Source organism: Canis lupus, chromosome 1 (genome assembly GCF_003254725.2).
Source record: "Canis lupus dingo isolate Sandy chromosome 1, ASM325472v2, whole genome shotgun sequence".
Taxonomy (NCBI): Eukaryota; Metazoa; Chordata; class Mammalia; order Carnivora; family Canidae; genus Canis; species Canis lupus.
This window is the reverse complement of record NC_064243.1, coordinates 46,355,619-46,375,744: the sequence shown is the minus strand read 5'-3', so window position 1 is coordinate 46,375,744 and position 20,126 is coordinate 46,355,619. Positions and strand designations below refer to the sequence as shown.

Below are 20,126 nucleotides of genomic sequence, written 5' to 3'. Positions count from 1 at the left end.
GAGGCAGCAAGTTTCAATTCACAGAGCACATGGCTAATCTACATATGTGAAGGTCACGGCACTTCAGTCAAAGAGGTTAAGAATGGAACAGCTCACGTAAGGGGTTGTCTTAAACATCTTGGCATGATGCCCAACAAGTAAGATTGTTGAAAAGCAATAGATAGCTTCTGGCAGCAGTAAGGGGAAAAATATTTTGATCATGTGATGCCGTACACACTACCTAGTTTATTTCATGTGTGAAACTTTGCAAGTCCCTAAAAAATACCACATATGCAAATCAAATCCAGATTTCAGCTTTACCAGTTTGGCCAGGCTAGTACACCTCCTTCTTCATAAAAGGCATTTATATGAAGTTTCTAGACACACCAAGAATAAAACTTCAACATATTGACAACCAGTTGGCTCAAATATCTTAACAGCTGATTACAACTTCTTTGCATTACTTTTTCAAAGAATCATGAAACACCAGGAAAGGGTAGTTAAGACTAAAAAAGCACATTCCTTTATGTTACCCGAACATGACTGTCTTAAATAAAATTAATCTTCTCCCCCCCCCAATTCTTCTCTCCCCCCTCATTAATAATATAGCAATATGGAAAACTATAGGAACTTAATGCACAATAAAAAACAAAACACAAAACTGCTTTTCACATCCTATCTTCACTAATTAATTGCTGAATAAAAGTAAAGCGCTACTGCTTTAACGCACGCATACTTCTGACAAATGTCTCAATGGAGGAGGCAAACCAAGTCTTGCCACACATGATGGATACCAGGGGAGAAACCCAGGCTCTCCCGAAGCCTCTCTCTGCCGGCTCTAGCGTGCACCTTCCTGAGTGTTCTTTCTGCGCAGCCAAATGAAAATGAAGGGGGCTGGCATCAAGAGTGGGGAAAGCAGGGATCCCTGGGTGGCTCAGCGGTTGAGCACCTGCCTTCGGCCCAGGGAATGATCCTGGAGTCCTGGGATCGAGTCCTGCATCAGGCTCCCTGCATGGAGCCTGCTTCTCCCTCTGCCTGTGTATCTGCCTGTGTCTCTGCCTCTCTCTCTCTCTCTCTCTCTCTCTCTATCATGAATAAATAAAATCTTTAAAAAAAAAAGGGGGGGGGGAGAGCGGGGAAAGGGAAGACTTTCAAAACCAGCAAAATCTTAACAGATGTGACTATAATTTTTAAAACTTTTCAACAGTTAACAATAATAAACTACTTCTTCAACACATGGAGAAAATCAATTAAAAGCAAAAGATCCATTTCACCAATTTGCAAGTTGTCTGCCAAGCACTGATTTCCTTCGATTCAAAATTTAAATTGCTTTAGGCCAAAATTGTTCAATCCAAGTTTCTAATTAAATGGATAAGTAGGTAAAATAAAAATATTCCACAAACTATCTTATTTATTGTAATCACCAATAATCATTTTGTAATCTAAGGATACTCCTCTACACTAACCAATGAATGACATGATGCTTTTCAATTTTCAAATATTCCCAATATCTTTTTATCTGGTACAGTGCCCCTACACCAAGGTCACTAAATGTTTGTTGATGACGGTGAAATTAAATGCCCCAATTATCGATCTTCTGAATTTGTTTTTCCTTACCAGTTAAAAAAATATGACTATAAAAAGACGGCAAACTACAGCAGACATTTAAGAAATGTGATCAACTGCCCCATCACTCACTTTCCCTAAACACTTGGCAAGGTACAGACACATCAGGCAATAAAAAAACTAAAACTGTCTGGACTAGAAATAACCTTCAAATGCTAACCTATTTGTTCTGAAAGACTAATAAACTGTTAAGTCAACTTGTTAAATTAACTAATACAGAATCACATCTAACTCAATTTCATTCCTTGTCCCTGAGAAAATACAATCCTTTGTTACTTTGTGAAAACATCCCTTTCCTTGCCAGGTAGTATGCCAGTACTTTGTCAAGTGTACTTCCCAAAAACAATTCCATAGGTTATGTCTACTTTCCCATCTCTTTAGACATGAGGGAACTTTAAACCTCAGGGATCAGGGAGGTAAAGTAACTCGCCCAAGGTCACACAGGTAGTCAATGTCCAATCTTCCCAGTTCTCTAACCCACACACCTGTGGTTCTTGCCCTTGCCTCCTAGCTTGGTTAAAATACACTCACTAACCAGATGTCTCAAACCTTAGTTAGTGCACAGGGCCTTCTTCTTTATGCTCCCACCCCAGTCTAGTCTCTTGGGGATGTCCCACTAACATCAGCACTACTCCCACTGAACCACTGACATTGTATTCTGTAGCATGTTTACTTCTCCTTAGTCATTGCATTGTCAATTCATCAAGATCCATGCCCTTGTCATCCAGGAATCTACCATCCACCATGGTACCAGGCACACAGTAGGCTCTCCACAAACATCTGCCTGATGCCCTGGGTTCTTGCCATAGTTAAAAGGCCCTAACACACAAGAGATTATTCAATACGGTGAAGGCAAATGAACTGAATTCTACAGACACTATAAAATCATTTCTTTAGATACAAATCACCAGATGATACCCAAAACAAAATTCAAATTAAGATCACTTTCTCATCAAGAACTAAGAAATATCTCCCAAGTACACGGACCTTCCACATAAAATCATGAAACACTACCTGAACAAATTTTCTTGAAACTAATGTTGGAAATGTATAATATACCCATCAGGAAATTTTGTTTGGATACATTATCAACTTTTCTTCAAATAGTTCTTAGATGATGCACTTTGAGGGATATAGTCTTTCTGCATAGAACTGCAGGAGAATAATGTAGCCATTCATTTTAATTTCCACTTTGTAAAACACCAGGAGTCTATGATAATTCACTAGGAAAATTATGGATCATATGTTATATTTACTCTTTGTATCTTAAGCACCAAGTGGTGCTCAGAGTAAGTATTTGTTCATAATAGAATTAAATTTTGTCCCTGATACTTTTATAAATCTCAGTATTAACAAAAAAGAAAAAAAGAAAAAACCTCTTTCTCTCTACCTACATATTTGAGGCAGGCCCCTAGCATTCTCAGATTTGACATTCTCTGCTTTGACTTTGACTCTTCGAGAGCAACCCTAAGCCTCCCTGACATGTGAAGTAAATTAGAATGTTAAGGACCAAATGTGAATCACATATTCAGTGAAGTTGAAATAGACGCAGAAGTTACTTAACCATGAATCAGAGACCACTGTCCACCACTCAGAATCCCAAAACCCAGTTTTAATATTTTAAAACTTCGTTCCTTTGCAAAAAGTACTTGCCAGTCATTTTTTGCAGATCATGAAAGTAGAAAGGTCCAAGTATAAGATAGGAAGTCTCAGAATTCACTGATTAATATTAAGGATGGAATAGTGAGGCAGCAGCTTAGACCCAATGACATCAATCCATCATGGGCTCTACTGGTCAACCAAAACCAATTCATGTAATTGTTTACAAGAGTCCCAATCAGTACAAAACTACATTCTGTGAGGGAAATTGCAGTGGTATTCACAAAATCTGTATATTTGCACAGGCCTCAGTTTATATTCACTGAACATGTCCTGGATCTAGTATAGTTTAATAAGATGTTCAGTGGTGCATAGCTGATGAGGCACTGTATTTTTTAAAATTCAAAGCAGCACAGAATTTTGCAGCTGGGAGGGACTGGGGTCACCTAATTGATGGAGGCAGCGGCTTATCTGCGACCACACCCTGAAGCGTAGCAGGGCCAGGCAGAGAATAAGAACTCGGGGTTCACTACACCATGGGAAGACAGGTAGGAAAAAAAGAGGTACCTCATACAACATTGTCACTGGATTTACAGAGATGACCTCAGTGACAGCCCCATCTAGCAGGCAACATTTCACATCAGGAAACAGCCTTGGCCGTATCTCAGAGAAAATGGGCACCCAAGCCTACAAGTGAACCAAAGTCTTACCAACTCCAAGCTCACGATCTCTCCATTACATGAGGATGCCTTGTAATATATTCACATTCTCTCGTAAATCCTCAGAACCACAGAAATAAACTAATATACAACAAACATACCGGTTCCCTTAGAAATATGTCTGCTTCTTCAGACAGATTCTTGCTCAGCAGTAGCAATGTTTTACATTTCTATTTCCAAGGTCATTTATAATTCATTGGGTAAAGTGAATTTATTGTAAAAAAAAAAAAAATACGAACAGAAAGCAGAAAATTTAAAGGATATTAAAATGGGGTTACAGCTTGATATATATAAATATGTGGTCACAGAATCTTAAAATTTGCTTCTTCAATTTTCAGAAATTAGATGCCAAATTCTAGACAAATTTCGGAATTACCAGTCATTTCAAAATAAGGCTATGGAGTATAGTGAGTGGTTTAACTTCTAAGATGTTGAGCACAAAAAGAAACAGGAGATACTAAGAATTCTGGAACAGCCTCCACTAATCATCAATGCCTCGCTTTCTGAAAGGTTTATTTCAGGACCCAGAAGCAGTAGCTGAATTTACTCCTCAGCCAGCATACATTATCTAAACAGTTACCAAAAATACTCCAGCAATCCAAGTATCTTCCTAAATCTGAGCAGACTGTTTTAACTTTTTTCCAAGAGCCTATGTAATGTAGAAAACTGAGAAAAGGAAAAAGGACCATTCTATATACATTTCAAAGTGATATTTTCCTCGTTTTAGTCATTATTTTCTATAGTGAAATCTTTATTTTGCTGTGGCACAAAGCCAGTAATTGATTGGTCGTAATGGAAAAGAGTCACTAGCTCACATCAACTATATCACAACAATCTACGATTATCTGTTTTGCCAAAATCCACTCCCCCACCCAAAAAAGCAGGCCAACAGACTGCTGACCCACATGGCTGCTATTTGCACTTTGTTTAAATGAACCAGTTCTAAGTCGACAATGCCAAAAATGCCATGCCCAGGTTCAGTGGGAGCAGGCTTTGGCAGTACGTCTCCCTGAACCACACACAGGAGCGGCAGCAATCCCCAGACCCTAGCTACCGTCAGTGTCCAGCACAGGACTGATGAAGAAAATGGGTGCTTAATAAATATTTGCCAACTGATCATCCAGAGTAGATACTTATCTAACATACATCTCCTAGCATACACAAATGCTAAATGTTTACACTTTAAGAAATCATTATTTCCAAGTACACAGTCTTAAAGCTCAATTTCTGTGTCCTCTGTGGAACTCAGTATTAATGTACACAACTGATTGTCTAAAGATGTAACAACATACCAGCATCAATAGCAACTAAAATACAATTCCAGATTTTACACACAAAAAAAGCCTGTTCGTAAGACTAACCAGCTGCCTATAAATTTAATTAAAAGACCAATCATCTTAATTTAGGAATTTTTCCACATACAAATTTATTTCTACAGTTTTGCAAAAGACTACAAAATTAAAAACTTAAGGGGGGAGCACAAATTTGGGGCACAGAACACTATGGAAAAAGACACAGCAACACATGCATTTATTGTTTGCTCAGGCCTGGTAGGCTGGGATGGCCCAAAACTTATAACACAACTGGAAAAAAATGATCATTGTAAATAATTTTCACTAATAGTAGAAAGATAAAACCAGTAATTTAAAAAATAGGCTAACATGTAAAAGGTGAGAGAAATAAAGGGGAAAAATCCTGCTAACAGTTCATTTTCATGTCCTATTATCTAACCAAATATACCAGGCTTCTCTCAACAAAGTATCCCAAAACCTTTAAACAGAAAGTCTTCAAAAAGCTGCTTTTAAACTTTTAATGACCTGACAATGAAACAACTAACCTACACAAAACACATTTCCAAACAGACAAAACCTGGGAAGATCACCCCCAAATCAGAACTGGGAGGAAGTAGTGGAGTAAACACACACACACACACACACACACACACACACACACGCATTAGTGCTGCTAGGGAACATCTGAGAAAGGATTTACTAACAAACTATGAAGCAGCAAGATTAATGGCTCCAAAATGAAGATTATTTCGCTTACAATATGCATTAATAACTAACAATGTGGAAGTTTGACATGACGCGTTTTATTTCAGTTGGGAAGATGAAAAGTTCTGGAAATGGATGCAATGATGGCTGCACAACATGAGTGGCACTGAACTGCACACCTAAAAATGGTTAAACAGTAAATTTTATCTTCTGTATATTTTATCACAACAAAAATATACATATAATTTTTTAGCATCTCATATTCTTAAAAATGTGGCCTAAGATTTTCTTCTGGATTTCATCAAATATGGCTTCCCTTCCCGAGCTACCTAGTACATAACTTGCCTGATTCTCAAGTTTCATCTTTCGTCAAGGCCCAAACAAGACATTGAGAAGGGCATCCTACAGAAGATGATGAGCAAAAGCTAAATCTCATTCAATTCAAAAGGAATGCCTCAATACGACAAATCTAGTCCAGATTCTGCTGCCACCTACCTAAAATAAGAGTGTCTATGGGTAAACCGGATATGCTTAAGATTTAGAGCTTTGGTCTCTTTCCTAGCAATAAATATCACTCAAGGAACAAATTAATTTCATCATTAGTTCATCTGTCACACTCAGTAGCCTTCTAATATTCTTGGCACTGATCCATTCAGAAGTGGGTCTGAAAACTGCCTATTGGATCCCATTCAAATAAGTAAATCTAAGGAAATAGTTTTCTTAGAATTACTCCACGTTAAAGCCTTTGAAAAATAGAACATGTTTGCTGAAAACTTACTGTGGAAACCTATCTTTTACTCTGATAAAGTCACTCAGTCACTCAATTAGTGTGAAGTGTTAAGTTAAAACTACAGGTATGCTCGTATCAACAATTCTACTCATTCCTTCGTTAGCATAAAGCAAAATAAGTGGATACTTAATGATACCTCAGTACCAATACCTGTATCACCTTCTTTTTATCAAAATTCTGAGAAAAAGTCATTAAGGTATAGAGTTTTTAGATCAAAATTAATCTACTCAATCACCCAATGAAACCAAAAGAAGCCACCTAGCCTTGCACAAATAGCCTCCAAATGGTAAAGAGCAATATTGTGTAATAGTTCTACATCTATGATAAATATATACATCCTTGGAGGATAAGCAGCTGTGCCTGATACTTCTCCCTGCACACACAGAGAAGTCAAACAGGGATCCCTCAGCCTCAAGTGCCTGTGCATGCATGCACACACATACACACACACACATAGAGCGAGTATGTGGCTCTACTTTACACATCCACAGAGCATCTACACAAATCTGATGAAGAACACCTCAGAAAAGGCCAGAGACCAACAACGATCCAATTCCAAAAAAGCCTAAGATGTGGAAGTGGCCCATATATTATAAAGAGCATTATAAAATGTCATAAAAATTTTGTAACATCCATTTTGAAAATTTAATTAATTCAAAAAAATAATAGAATTTGAGTTTTATTAACATTCCTCGTGAGCCTCCATAAATATGTTGCCTTAAGTGATACACAATAGTTCTCTCAAATATAAATATAACCCTCAAATTTACAAATCTACACATAAGCCAAAATGAAAGGGACACAAGTGAATTATTAGTTCCTTTTCCTCAATGATGGATCAAAGTACACAAGATCCATTAACTGAGCAGTGTCAAGTCTTATAGTGAGAAAAGCCTCTAAATTTTGGACACTGGGCAAAAAGCTAATATAGTTCCCAATGCAATACATCCAAAATTACATGCCCAAATCAATCTTCAAAATAAGTAACAAAATTTCAGAGAGACCACCCCCCCCCCCCAACAAATTTTAAATCAAACCACTCTCTTCCCAGGACAGAACAGGGTATAAATAAACGAAATGATCACCTTTTCAGTTTGCCTGTCATATTGGTATTTATCCTACAGAAATAAGTTCCTATTACATCAGAAGCCTTTTTTTTAAATAAATTCTGCCCCAAATTATAAAGTAACAAAGTCCATTAATAAGAAATAGAACTGAAAACTCAACCCCATTCTCCTATACCTGTTTTCTTTAAAATATGTGTCTGGTAAAACTACCAAATGAATTTATGAGTCTTCCTCTATACTCTTTTACGTTTTTAGAATTGGTTCTCAAACCAAAATCAATACTATGTTTATACCAGAGAGAAGATATTATTCTCTCAATTCTAATGAAAGAAGATGACATTTAGAAGGAAAGTACAGTAGTATAAGTGTCAAAGGGTGACTTGGATTATTTCCATCTCCACAACATACTTGTGATACTTCTGATACAATATGATGCCGGGGATAATGGTACAAGTAGAAAAAGCCCTGCCAAAAATTCATTCCTAGATATAAATAAAAAGCAAAACCAAAGAAAAAACGGAAATTAAGGTTTTTCAGTATAGACCCAAGGTAAAAAATATGACGTTCCCTGGAATACACTTACCAATTTTGTGTTAATATAAACAATAAGTGATAGCTGTCTTAAAGAGTAGTTATCACTTTTTTTTAAATCATCCAAAGTAAGTAAACAGAAATGAGAATATCCAAAGAAAACAATTTTAAGCCATGCATAATTTCATTCCAGGTAACCTAAGAAAGCAGAAAACTGTAAACATTTTTGTTATATTTTCGTTTTTTTTTTCTTCAAGGATAGGCCTATTCTATGACCACAGCTGCCAATTCCACCTTCTCTGACGACAGAGCAGCCAGCCAGCCAGCCAGCAAGATCTCAGCAAATATATCAATTTAGAGCACAGTAATTTCTTTACAAGATTTAAAACATCAGATAGGGTAAAATTTCATTGGGAGGGAAGTGGGGAACGATGTGATGCTATAATATATCTTATACAAATTTTAAGGTAATCAGGAACCAGTCTGTAACTTCCTGCTTTGTAAGCCAGCTAGTCACTTCTTTTAATGGTAAATAAGGCTCTTTTTATTACGCTGCATTATATTCTATAAAACTAAGGTTAAAATAGCATTAATGGAATTCAGCACAAATGTGGACATTACAAAATCCTGGTTACGTGAGTAGACCTCAGTATTCCTTTTGAGACTACTCTCTCCAAATACTTTATCTTACAAAAACCCAGTAACAAACTATCATAAAATGGCTTATTTCACTTTTCAGAAAGATGCCCCCAATACAATACATACATGTTTTGCTTCCAATTACACAAACGTTTGCCACCCAATATAAACCATTCCTAAAACCAAAAATGAAACTAAATGTGCTAAAGCCACAAGAAAATTTCATCATTTAACAACATGATTTAATAGTACTTTATGACCTATAATTACATAGTAATTTAATATTTTGGACAAATAACTATTTATCATAATCATAACAAATACTAAATAAATATGAGCCTTCCAAAACGGAAAAATATAAAAAAGACACATTCCACACATTACACGGCAGAGTACCTAAAAGAAATCTGTGAATCTAGGTCATATGCCCAGCATTTTTCTTCTTCCCCCTCAAAAATAAAAAAGCTATTCCCAAGGGTCACACTGAGGACATAATGGATTCACTCTCATTCCAAAACATCAAAATACTTAAAATGATTGGTACCATTAAGAAATAACACTTAAAAGTAACAAGGACCTACCTACATCTGCCTCTATCATCCTTCCGTTCTAGTGTACAAAGATGTGAATCTCAAACTATTCCTTTAAAAGCAAGCTGACAAAATAAATCTTTTTAAAATTAATTACATCGGTTTATTTGCACAAGGCTTCTGCGTCTTGTGTGAATCAAAGTTAAAAAGTCATATTACAAATTTTCTATCAAGAGTAGGAAAATCTATTTTCATTAAAAGTACAACTCCAGTAACTAAAGATTTAAAAGCAGTGGACACTAATGTCCTCAGCTGGGGATTCACATGATTATCTGTTAAATTCAGTCCTGTATCCATTCTGACACATCTCTCCTCTAAGACATGATTATTATTAAAATGCACCTTCCTAAAATAAATAAGCTGCGTAAAAACACAGATTACAACCACTGTTAATTCCTTTCTAACAAATCAGAATTTTAAAAGCTTTCACAGCATTTAAGACGTCTAAGAAAGAAAGATTATTTGGAATAAACACACCCAGCACAGCTTGCATGTGATAGTTTCCCTAACACATGTGTGAGCACTTCAAATAAGGCTCATATCACCAAACCTAACAAAATTAAAAAGAAAAAAATTCCTAGAGCATTTCTATATTTCCAAATCAGAAGCAAATGTAAAATAATTTTTAGTATTTCTCGATTATCCATTTTTCCCCTTTGATTATTGTCTGCAGAATTAGTTTCCTCACTTCCTGACTTCTGAATATCACATCAATTTGAAACTTCTCATCTACAAACATCTTTAAACGATCGGAATGGTTAAAACACACGTTACTAGAAACACAGCTCTCATCTTGTTACAAAGCTAATTAAGTATCACTAAAAGAGACCGCCGCATATCAGAACCTGGGAATTTTTTAACGTTTTAATTTTTTATTTTAGACTGCGTCGTGCTGACAACCCATTGTTTGCAGAGTTTAATCTGTAAAGGGAGCTTTCATCAAAGCTTTACGAATCCAAGAATTGGTAAAATCTTTGGTTTAATTGCTTTTCAATTGCCGTATTCTCATCTTACAATCAAAGTCCGTGATATCTGCTGTGTCCACGTTAAGACTGTCAAAGACCTGGAATTTTGTAAAAAAGCCCAATCTGCTGGACACCAGCATCATGTTTTCAGTGTTTAATCCTCTTATTAATAACTATGATTCGTAATAACTTAAGCTTCAAATAATATTCCACCTTACATCTGCTTGTAATAGAGCTCAGTTATTATTTGTGGCAAGAATTTTTGTGACTGTACTGCTCAGCACTTCTATTTACATCAGCAGTGCTAAATGCCCAATGGTGAGAGGGGAGCCAATCAGATGGCAGATTAGATGTCAACTCAGAGGCAGCTGTCTGGAGACTATTACAGCCAGTTTACCTCCACAATTCAAATTCCAAACCTTGCAAAGGAGATCAAGTCAGTCTTTAGGCTCAGCCTACGAGCAAGAAACAGCAAGGGTGCAGGACACTTCCTAATAACGCTGTAGGACCTGGGGGACAGCAAATCAAAGAAAACCCAAATAAATCTGATCCAAAAAGATCCATTTTCACGGGTCTGCTATTTTCCTGGACTCGCCGAATAAAATGTATGCCTGATCCGAGATCAAAATAAGTCCCATTTAACCGGAATGCGTTCCATTAGCACAGCCTATCCTGTCGAAGGTGACTCCTTTCGAGCAGCCTGGAAGCCAAAAATAATGGATTTCCTGGCTATTCTCGGGAATGAATCGATTAATTTTAGAACCTCTCTCACCTCCACGTCGTTGTAAACCGGGGTGTTATTTTTGCTACGAAGCACTCAAACTCAAAGCTCGCATCGAGTATCTCCGAATAGCCGGGCACAACTACGAAAAACACCCTCGGTGGCCACAAAGCTAACCTTTTTTTTTCTTTCTTTCTTTCTTTCTTTTTTTCTCTTTCCTCCCCCCTCTGCCTTCACCTTGCAGGTTAAGAGGGAACGCGGTGTGGCTGGAGGTAGGACAAAGTTCCTCGTTCTTTTCCCAGTTAAAGCTGGTCGTGGGCGCTCACCGAGGAGACGGGGTCAATATTCCTCCCTCGACCCGGCGGGCCGGGAGCGCCGATCTGGTTACCGAAGCCGCCCGGGCCGCCCCCGGCGCCCACGCCGCGTCCTGGGCGCGCAATCCCCGGCTCCGCGCACGGCTCCGCGCGGGGCTCCGCGCCCGGGGCGGGGGGGGGGGGGGGGCGGCCGCGCGTCCCGGCGGGCGTCCCGGGCCTCGGCGCGACCCTCTCCCCGGGCCCCCGGGCCCCCGGGCCCCGCGCCGCGCACTCGGGCGCCGCGCGCCGCCCAGCCTCCGAGGGAGGCAGCCGCGAGTTAAAATGGCTTTGGGCGCCTCGCCCCCGCCTCCCCCCCGGCAGAAGACGCGGAAAAAGTACGCGGAAAGAAAGAAAGTCGGGCTCGAGGCGCGCGGCGAGGCCGCCGCGGCGGAAGCAGGCCCGGCCGGCGCGGGGGTTACCTGGGATCTGCCCATGGCCGGGCCGGGGGTGCCGGGGCTCATCGCCGGGTGGCTCCTTTGTTGCGCGGCCGCCCAGGCCGGGCTGGCAGCGGCGTACTGGGCGCCCATGTCCTTGCCCAAGCCCATGCCCGCGGCCGCCTGCTGGCCGCCCGCCGCCGCCCCCGCCGCCGCCGCCGCCGCCGCCGCCGCCGCCGCCGCCTGGGACTGGGGCTGCGACGGCGGCGGCGGCGGCGGCGCGCTGGGGCTGCTGTAGTCGGGGTAGCTGCCGCCGTAGCTCCTCATCATGGGGCTGGGCGAGGTGAGCAGCTGGTTGAGGGTCGGGGTGGCCCCCGACGGGTGCTGGTTCTGCCCGGCGAAGCGCTGGAAGCCCCCAGCCGCCGCGCCGGCGGCCGCCTTGCTGAGGCTCGCGGCCCCGCCGCCCCCGGGGCCCATCATCATGCCGCCGCCCTGCTGCCGGGGGGAGCTCAGCACCCCGTACCCCGAGGACGAGCCCCCATAGCCGCCGCCGCCGCCGCCGCCGCCGCCTCCTGCTGCTGCTGCCGCCGCCGCGGCCGCCGCCGCCACAGCTCCCGCTCCTGCTCCTCCTCCTCCTCCTCCTCCTCCTCCTCCTCCTCCGCTGCCTCCTCCTCCTCCTCCGCCGCCGCCGCCGCCGCCGCCGCCGCCCGCGCTGGGCCGGCTGTAGCCCGGATAATGGTTGTACTGGCTGTTGGGGTACCCTTCGTGGGAGTTCTGCAGGGGGTCCATGCTGTTGGGGGCTCCGGCGGCGGCTGGGGCGGAATGCATCATCCCCATCCCGGGGCTTTGTTGTCCGCCATGTTGATCAAAGCAAGGCCCAGTGCGGCCGCCGGGGCCGCCGCTAGCAGGGGCAGCGCTGCCATAGTAATTATTAAACTCCGAGACGGCCGCGGGGCCGCCACCGCCGCCGCCGCCGCTGCCGCCGCCGCCGCCGCCGCCGCTGCCGCCGCCGCCGCCGCCGCCGCCCCCGGGCACGGCGATCGGCGGCTGCTGCGCGCCCAGGGCGCCCAGGCCCGGGTGCTCGAACCGGCCGCCCGCCGGCTCCCCCATCTTGGGCGGCGCGTCGTCCTCGTCGCCCGGCTTGCTCAGCAGAGGCTGGCCCGGGGGGTCGGCCTGGCTGCCCGCGGCACTGTCCTTGGCGCCTCCATGTTGCGGCTGCTCCATGTCGGGACCGGGCTGAGCCGCGCCGCCGCCCGCGCCGCCGAGGCTGTTGTTGTTGGAAATGGGATGTTGCTGCTGCTGCTGCTGCTGCTGTTGCTGCTGCTGCTGTTGCTGCTGCTGCTGCTGCTGCTGGAACTGGTTTAGCTGCTGCTGTAGTGCGTGGTGGTGGTGGTGGAGGTGGTGGGCATGGTGGTGGTGGTGGTGGGCATGGTGGTGGTGGTGGTGCTGCTGGTGGGGCGCTGCGGCGGGGGCTTCGCCAACGGTTTTCAGTTTGTGGTTGGGGAGCAGCCCCGTCTCCATGGCCGAGCCCGGGCCCGACGAGGAGGAAGAGGAGGACGCCGCCGCCGCCGCCGCCGCCGCCGCCGCCGCCGCGGAGGAGGAGGAGGACAGCGCGGCGGCGCTTCCACCCTCCTTGAGAGCCGCCTCGGAGCCGCCGCTCTTGGCGCTGTGAGAGCTGGCGGCGGCGGCCGCCGTGCTCGCGTTATGGGCCATGTTCAGGTCGTGACGGGGGTGCAGGGGGTGGTGGTGCACACTATGCAGGCCGCCGCCGTCGCCGCCGCCCCCCAGCATGGGTCCCGGTGCCGCCGCCGCCGCCGCCGCCGCCGCGCCGCGCGCCCCCGCCTCCAGGTCCCGGGCCCCGGGCGCCGGCCGCGGCCCGGGGGGCGCCCGCCGCTCGCCGCTGCCCGTCCGCGCCCGCGCCGCCGCCGCCGCCGCCGCCGCCGCCGCCGCTGCTGCCCGCGCGGCCATGATCGCCGCGGCGTGGCGAGGCCGGGCGGGGGGCGGGGGGAGACAATAAAACCCACTTTTTAGTCGGCGGCCCCTCCTGTGCGCATCCACACGCCCCGACGGGAGGCGAGCGGCCCCCTCCCCCTCCGCAGGCCCCGCCGGAGCCGAACCGGGCGTCACGCCTTACGGTCTGGGCCTGCTCCCGCTGTGTGATTTCATGGTCAAAGTTTTTAGTTCAGGTTTAAATGAAACTTTTCTCTTTTCCTCTCTAACCCGGATATGGGTAAATACACGACTGACTGAGCCTGTCGGGCCCAGGCCGGCATGCGAGGGAGCCGAGCGAGCCCGAGCAACTATTATCCACTTCTGTCTGATTGCTCGCGTGCACTCGCAAAACGCGGACTGGACTCGGCGCGGGCCGCCCCCCGCCCCCCGCCCCCCGCCCCCCGCCGCCGCCGCCGCCGCCGCCGCCGGGCGCAGCCTCGCGGGCCCCCGGCCGCCCCGCCGCCCGCCGCCCGCCGCCCCGCGCCCCGCGCACCGCCGCCCCGGGCAGGGCAGGGCAGGGCTGGGCTGGGCAGGGCGGGCTGGGCTGGGGCGGCCTGGGGCGGCGGCGGGCTGCGCTTTCTCCCCTCGCGCCCCGTCTCCTTGCCAACCGGCCGTTCGCGTGTTTGTTTTCACGTCTAAAAGGAACGATACAAAGGTGGAAAACGAGTCTGACGAGCAGACAAAAGAGGGAGAAGGGCTGGGGGACAAAGTTGTCGGTTGGCCTCCGGGGTTCGGAGGAGCAAAATGTTTGGGCGATCCGTGCAAAAGGAAAAAAAAAAAAAAAAAAAAAAGCAGCACTGCCTCTCCCAGGAGTTATGTAATTTTTTTTTTTTTTTTCCCCCAGAACGTTAGCCGCTCTGCCTCGATTTGGGGCCATCGGTGTAATTCCCACAACTTCTCCAAAACTTGCGAGAGGAGGAAAGAGTTTCGGGGAAGGTCGGCCGCGTGGGTTCGGGGAGTGCGTGTCCTGGACACAGCAAGCGCCCAGGAAGTGCGGAGACGGACCGCACCTGCCCCAAAGAGGACGTTTACGTAACTCTTCTTTCCAGGCACCTTCTGTATGCCTGTAGGCTTAGCAGTGCCTACAGACGCAAAAGTATTCCCAGAGGAGCATTTTTCTTAACGACAGGCGCTTGTCTCTCTCTATCCTCTCTCTAAAGGGAAAGTCTTCGAATAAGTAGACCGGTGTGTGCTATGCTCCAGCTTGCACATGGAAATTTAACTATCGGTGCCATAATAGGGACAGCTGAAGTTTATCTCGTGTCTTCATAAATCTGTACGACGCCTTTCATCATATTTCAGAGGTTAATGTGCACAATTAACCCTCTGGATAGGAGTTCATCTCTAAGCAATGTGAAACAAAACTAAAAGAAATACGTGTTATGCCCAATAAATAGAAGATCAGTAGTAATGGAGATGGGTCAGATCTAGCCCTAGAGCAGAAATGTTTCGGACCGTGTTCCTTTAAGAATACCCTACTCTTCTGTCACTTTAGGGTGTTTTAAGTGTTTTTGTTATTGTGAATTCATCACCTGGTAACCTCGTGGATATCTTCAAGCAGGCCTTCTGAACCTAAGCAGTGCCTCACTTGTACTAGTGTGGAACTCGTTTCCACGGAGAGAAAGCATTTGAAACCAGAACTTTCCAAGAGGTCACACTAACTGAAAGGATACATGTGGGAGAACATAGTTTTCTAAAGTCCCTTCATCCCTCAGCTTTTTATAAAGATCGTTTTAGTTTATTTCTACTGCAGCGGTTATTTTTATTTGCTTGCACAAGTGCAAATATGTTAATGACTAAATAGAAAAAGATGGCTGGGAAAAACTGGTGGCTAATTGGTGGGGGAGGGGAATCAGGTGCACACCCAAGGGTCATTATAGAGTGTACAAACAACAAATCGCAATTCCATGCGAACAGCTGGAAAACAGGGGTTATATCATTGTGTGTAAGAGAGACTAACAGAACTGTAAGATGAATTCATGCCAAATCATTCATCAGTTTTTGCCAAGAGAATACTACATCTTTGTTAGTGTGCCTTTTTGACACTTTCTCCTGGATTTTCCCCCTTTATACATTCAAATACGTACTAATTATACACAGTACACCACAAAAGTTGAATTTTTAAAGTTTTTCATATGCAACTATAAATACATGTCTGTTTCGTGTGTGAACACATATATTCTAAAATCAGCTACACATTTATGCTTTTAGACATTTAGACCCATACTAAACATATACATAATACAGTCACACGAAAGCATTTATCCAAATTGATAAAATACGTCAAAGTCAATTTAAACAGGTGTAGCCATATCTTGTGGCTTATTTTCACAACTAATCCTGAGAGGGAAACATGAGTCACCCAAGTTTAGCTCTCTGGCCTTTTTCTTAGAAATATTTTTCATATAGAAAAATCATGGAACTAGAAAAAAAATATATGTCAAGATCTCTTTTAATTCCATTTGTTTCAGCAAGTCAAGTAGAAGATTGGAACCAAGAGGCTATGAAATAGAGGCCCCCAGCACAATGAAATCAGCCTGCTATAAAAGGCGACACATGCCAGTTTCTCCTCCCCAATGGCAGATGCCACACCCTAAAGCAGACAGAAGGCACTGCAGTCTGTAAAGAGAAGCACAACACAAAGCCGGCAGGACTTGGTTTTGTCTTTTAAACCACAGAGAATGCTAAAATACCTTTTTTAAAGCACCCTTGCTGAAGATAAGTAGTGGGCTCCTATTCATTCAACTTACAGTTTTTAAACACACCTTCTCAAGAAAACAAAATAAAAGCCTCTCAGAGTTTCATTTAAAAATCCATGGCTTCATAGACAAAAACAGGGACTGTCAGGGGTCTGTTAGAAAGTGATGAAACAGGTTCACATTTCACAAAAAAAGCACAGTTTGAACCAGAGGTGATAATTCTGTTGTATCACTTGCCTCAATTATCCTATATGGCCACGCTACCAATATTGTTTCCTTTGATGAAATAAGGCCCTTCAGAAAGTAACAGGTACATTTTTCCCGATGAAGTCCTTATTTTTACACCTCTTGTGTAATTTCAAACAATGATGACAACTTTAATAAGTCACTCCGACCGCAAACCAACGGAGGTGAAGACCCGAAAGCTGGCAAATGGCCACCGTGCCCCTGCCGCCACCGTCCCACCCACGGCTTGCCCTGAGCCCTCCTGTTTAGCCAGAAGATTACCCGTTATTTTCTTAAACACTCCATTTTGGCGACAAAAAGGTTTGGTTTGTTTTGGGTTTGGGTTTTTTTTTTTTTAACTATATGAAAATACTAATATTTAAATACTCCTTTTGAAGAAGTTTTGGGCTCCGAATAAAAGACTCTTCAACTTGCCCACTTCAAGAGGATTGAGCCAGATGGTAGTTGAAGAATGCCACAGCTCTGTTCTTTTTGCCTCATCGTCGTCGTAGCCCATCATTCTGTTTGCTTTCAGATTAGTCCCCTTTTACTATTCTGGTTATTTATTCGATAACTGAAACTATCACGATTCACTAACCATCATATTCCTCAGTATTCTTTATGTAATTTGGAAGCAATTTAGAATAAAGCCCTGTCAAGGTTTTACAAATAAGAACTATTAGAGAATAAGGCTTTGGATACTTGCTTTCCTTTTAGATTTATGAGAAATGCGATGAATGGAGCTAATGGGATTTCCCTACTGATCTTGGGCAGGGACTTTAAAAAGCACTAAACAATTGTCCTTTTCACTTCTCTGATTTAGATGTTAGCAGTGAATAACTGAGTAAACGCAAGATATGGGACATAGCATTTGATTTGAAACAACTATGCAAATTAACAGTGGTCCAAAAGTTTAGGAGGCAAACAATTAGAATTTCTTTTCAATTAGAATTTGAGAAAAAATCTAGGCAAAAATACTTTAAATAAATTTGGGGACTCTGACGGATAGTAGCACCATTGTACTTAGTAAGAACAGTATAGCATGGATAATAAACCTGGATGGGAATAAACTACACTTATTTCACAAATTTATCTTGAACCTACTTTGTGACATGCTTTGAGAATAAGAAGATAATTATTATTATCTTGGCCCTGTCCTCAATAGGGGAGACAAACGCAAGGCTGCCCTGAAATATCATAGAGGGTTTGGCTAATAAAGAAGCAAGCTCAGACTTCCCCACCCAACAACATTCCCTGCAGCTATGCCTTGTTGGCAGCCACCAGCCAGGCACCTCGCCCTAATCCTCAATCTGGCACAGTTCAGACATAACACTGGGAACCCACCACTGTTGGGGCTAGACTTCCAGAACCTTAAATCAAATTTACCATTAAGGTACTAACAATTTCTCTCCCAAGTCCTTAAAAACATAGTAACTTCAGTGAAATACATTTAAAAACACCTTATTGGCATTTTAGAACGTTGTACTTTTTGTCTTACATTTGACCATCCACATTTTGAATGCTGTGTAATAAATATTTTTACTACAGCCTAGATTAGAGATTTTCTGTTACTTTTAGACAGATATGTGCATGATGACATTTCTTTCATTTTATTCCCATCAAAATCTTATTGGGCACCTACAGGTGGGCACCTACAGGTGCATTTCAATACTCTCTCCTTCTACAATTATGTCATGTCACATAATCATCTGTATGGCCTCTATCACTGATAACCTGCTGTGTGGATAAAGACACTTTATAGATAGCTCCACTATAGTTCTTTTAAGTAACTACTTGAGAAGTAAACCTATTTGAGATCATGTATAATAATCAAGAATACAAAGGTAAGTCATTTGGAGAGCAAAACACCTTAATTTTCTGGAAAGAAAGATTTTAGTGACTTCTCTGAGGCCCTTCTGGGTCTTTCTCATATGTGATTAATTGCTTCATAGTACACATAAACTTAGAAAGTAAAACTACTCTTCAAGCACAATAAATTACAAACAACTCGTGCATTGATGTAGTACATGTGTGATTATTTTTTAATTTTATTTGTTTGAGAGGGGGGACGTGGGGGACAAGCGGACTCCTCACTGAATGCTGAATCCCACACAGACTCTATCCTGCAACCCTGCTATCCAGAGATCATGACCTGAGTGGAAACCACGAGTTGGACACTCAAGTAACTGAGCCACCCAGGAGCCCCAATGCATGTGTGATTTTTATTCTACCCATTGCTTTGTCCCCAGTCCATTAAGACAGTCAGTGGGCACCTTTAAGGGTAAATTATTGACAATTGCCTGATTGTTCTGGTAAGGGACAAAGGACGTGGTTATGTGCATCCCTACACAAAATGACAATTTCATTAAGAAATTTGCTTATCAGTGCATTCCTCTAAAAACATCCGAGTTGTTAAGCATAAATCTTTTTTTTCCTCTCTCCCTAAGTTAAAGGAAATTTTCACATGTGGTGTGTTGCTGTAGGCCTTAAAATTCAATGGGCCATCCTTGACATCTACTCTGACCCTCAGATGTCTCCTCTCTCAAGCCACACTTCTCTCTGGTGCTGGTGACCTGCTTTCTCAAGGACCTGTGTGTTAAGTTTTCCCTCCTCCCAAAGTGTAACTCACAAGGAGCAGCTGGGAAGGTGGCCTCTTGGCTCAGCCCCATTCATTCAGCAAGTAACTGCCAAGTGCCTACTCTGCACGGGCCCAGTGCTAAGCTCCGCAGCCATCGCAGTGGGGTGGGGTGCAGAGAAGGAAAGGGGGGACTTCCCACATTGAGTGAACCTGCTAGACAAGTGATCACACTAATGAACGTATCATTGCACAGAGATAACACGCTCTGAGGAAAGATACAGAGTTATGGGAAGGCAGTAAACGAAGAAGTCTGACCAAGGCAGGGCAAAGATGGCTTGGGCTGAAAACTGCAAGGTGGGAGAAAACCAGAGAAAGAAGGGAAAGGGCATCCCAGACACCAGGAGGCCAGTGGGGTAGACAGCAGACTGGGTGCCTCTGTGCAGGTTCTGGCAGCCCAGGTTGGTCGGAGCTTGTACTCCAAGATCAGGGCTCTAAGTAAGTGTAGCATGTGAGCAGTGGGCTGACATGACTGCATCCAGTCACAGAACCCACTGACTGCTGGGAAGAGGTGGAGCCAGAGCAGAAAGGATGTGGAATAGGGGACTGTCTCAAGTCCAGGCTCACCTCTCAGGATGGGGAAGCTTGACCACCTTCATTTCTTTAGGCTCCCAATGGATTATGA

The 20,126-nt window shown here is 44.1% G+C and overlaps 1 protein-coding gene and 1 long non-coding RNA gene across 12 annotated transcripts in view; one reads left to right on the top strand and one right to left on the bottom strand.

The window, feature by feature from the left end:
• Positions 1–13,933, bottom strand: part of ARID1B (AT-rich interaction domain 1B) — a 434,844-nt gene extending 420,911 nt beyond the window's left edge. For all 11 annotated transcript variants that reach the window (XM_049113926.1, XM_049113935.1, XM_049113930.1 and 8 more), the window contains exon 1: positions 11,996–13,933. In XM_049113926.1, the coding sequence (XP_048969883.1) occupies positions 11,996–13,918 (1,923 nt within the window). In that variant the 5' untranslated portion in view covers positions 13,919–13,933. The remainder of the gene's footprint in view (positions 1–11,995) is intronic.
• On the top strand, positions 12,183–18,881 carry LOC112644347 (uncharacterized). Its single transcript, XR_003126323.3, has 2 exons — positions 12,183–12,293; positions 14,787–18,881. It is a non-coding gene; the product is annotated as an uncharacterized LOC112644347 (long non-coding RNA).
• Positions 18,882–20,126: the final 1,245 nt, after the last annotated feature.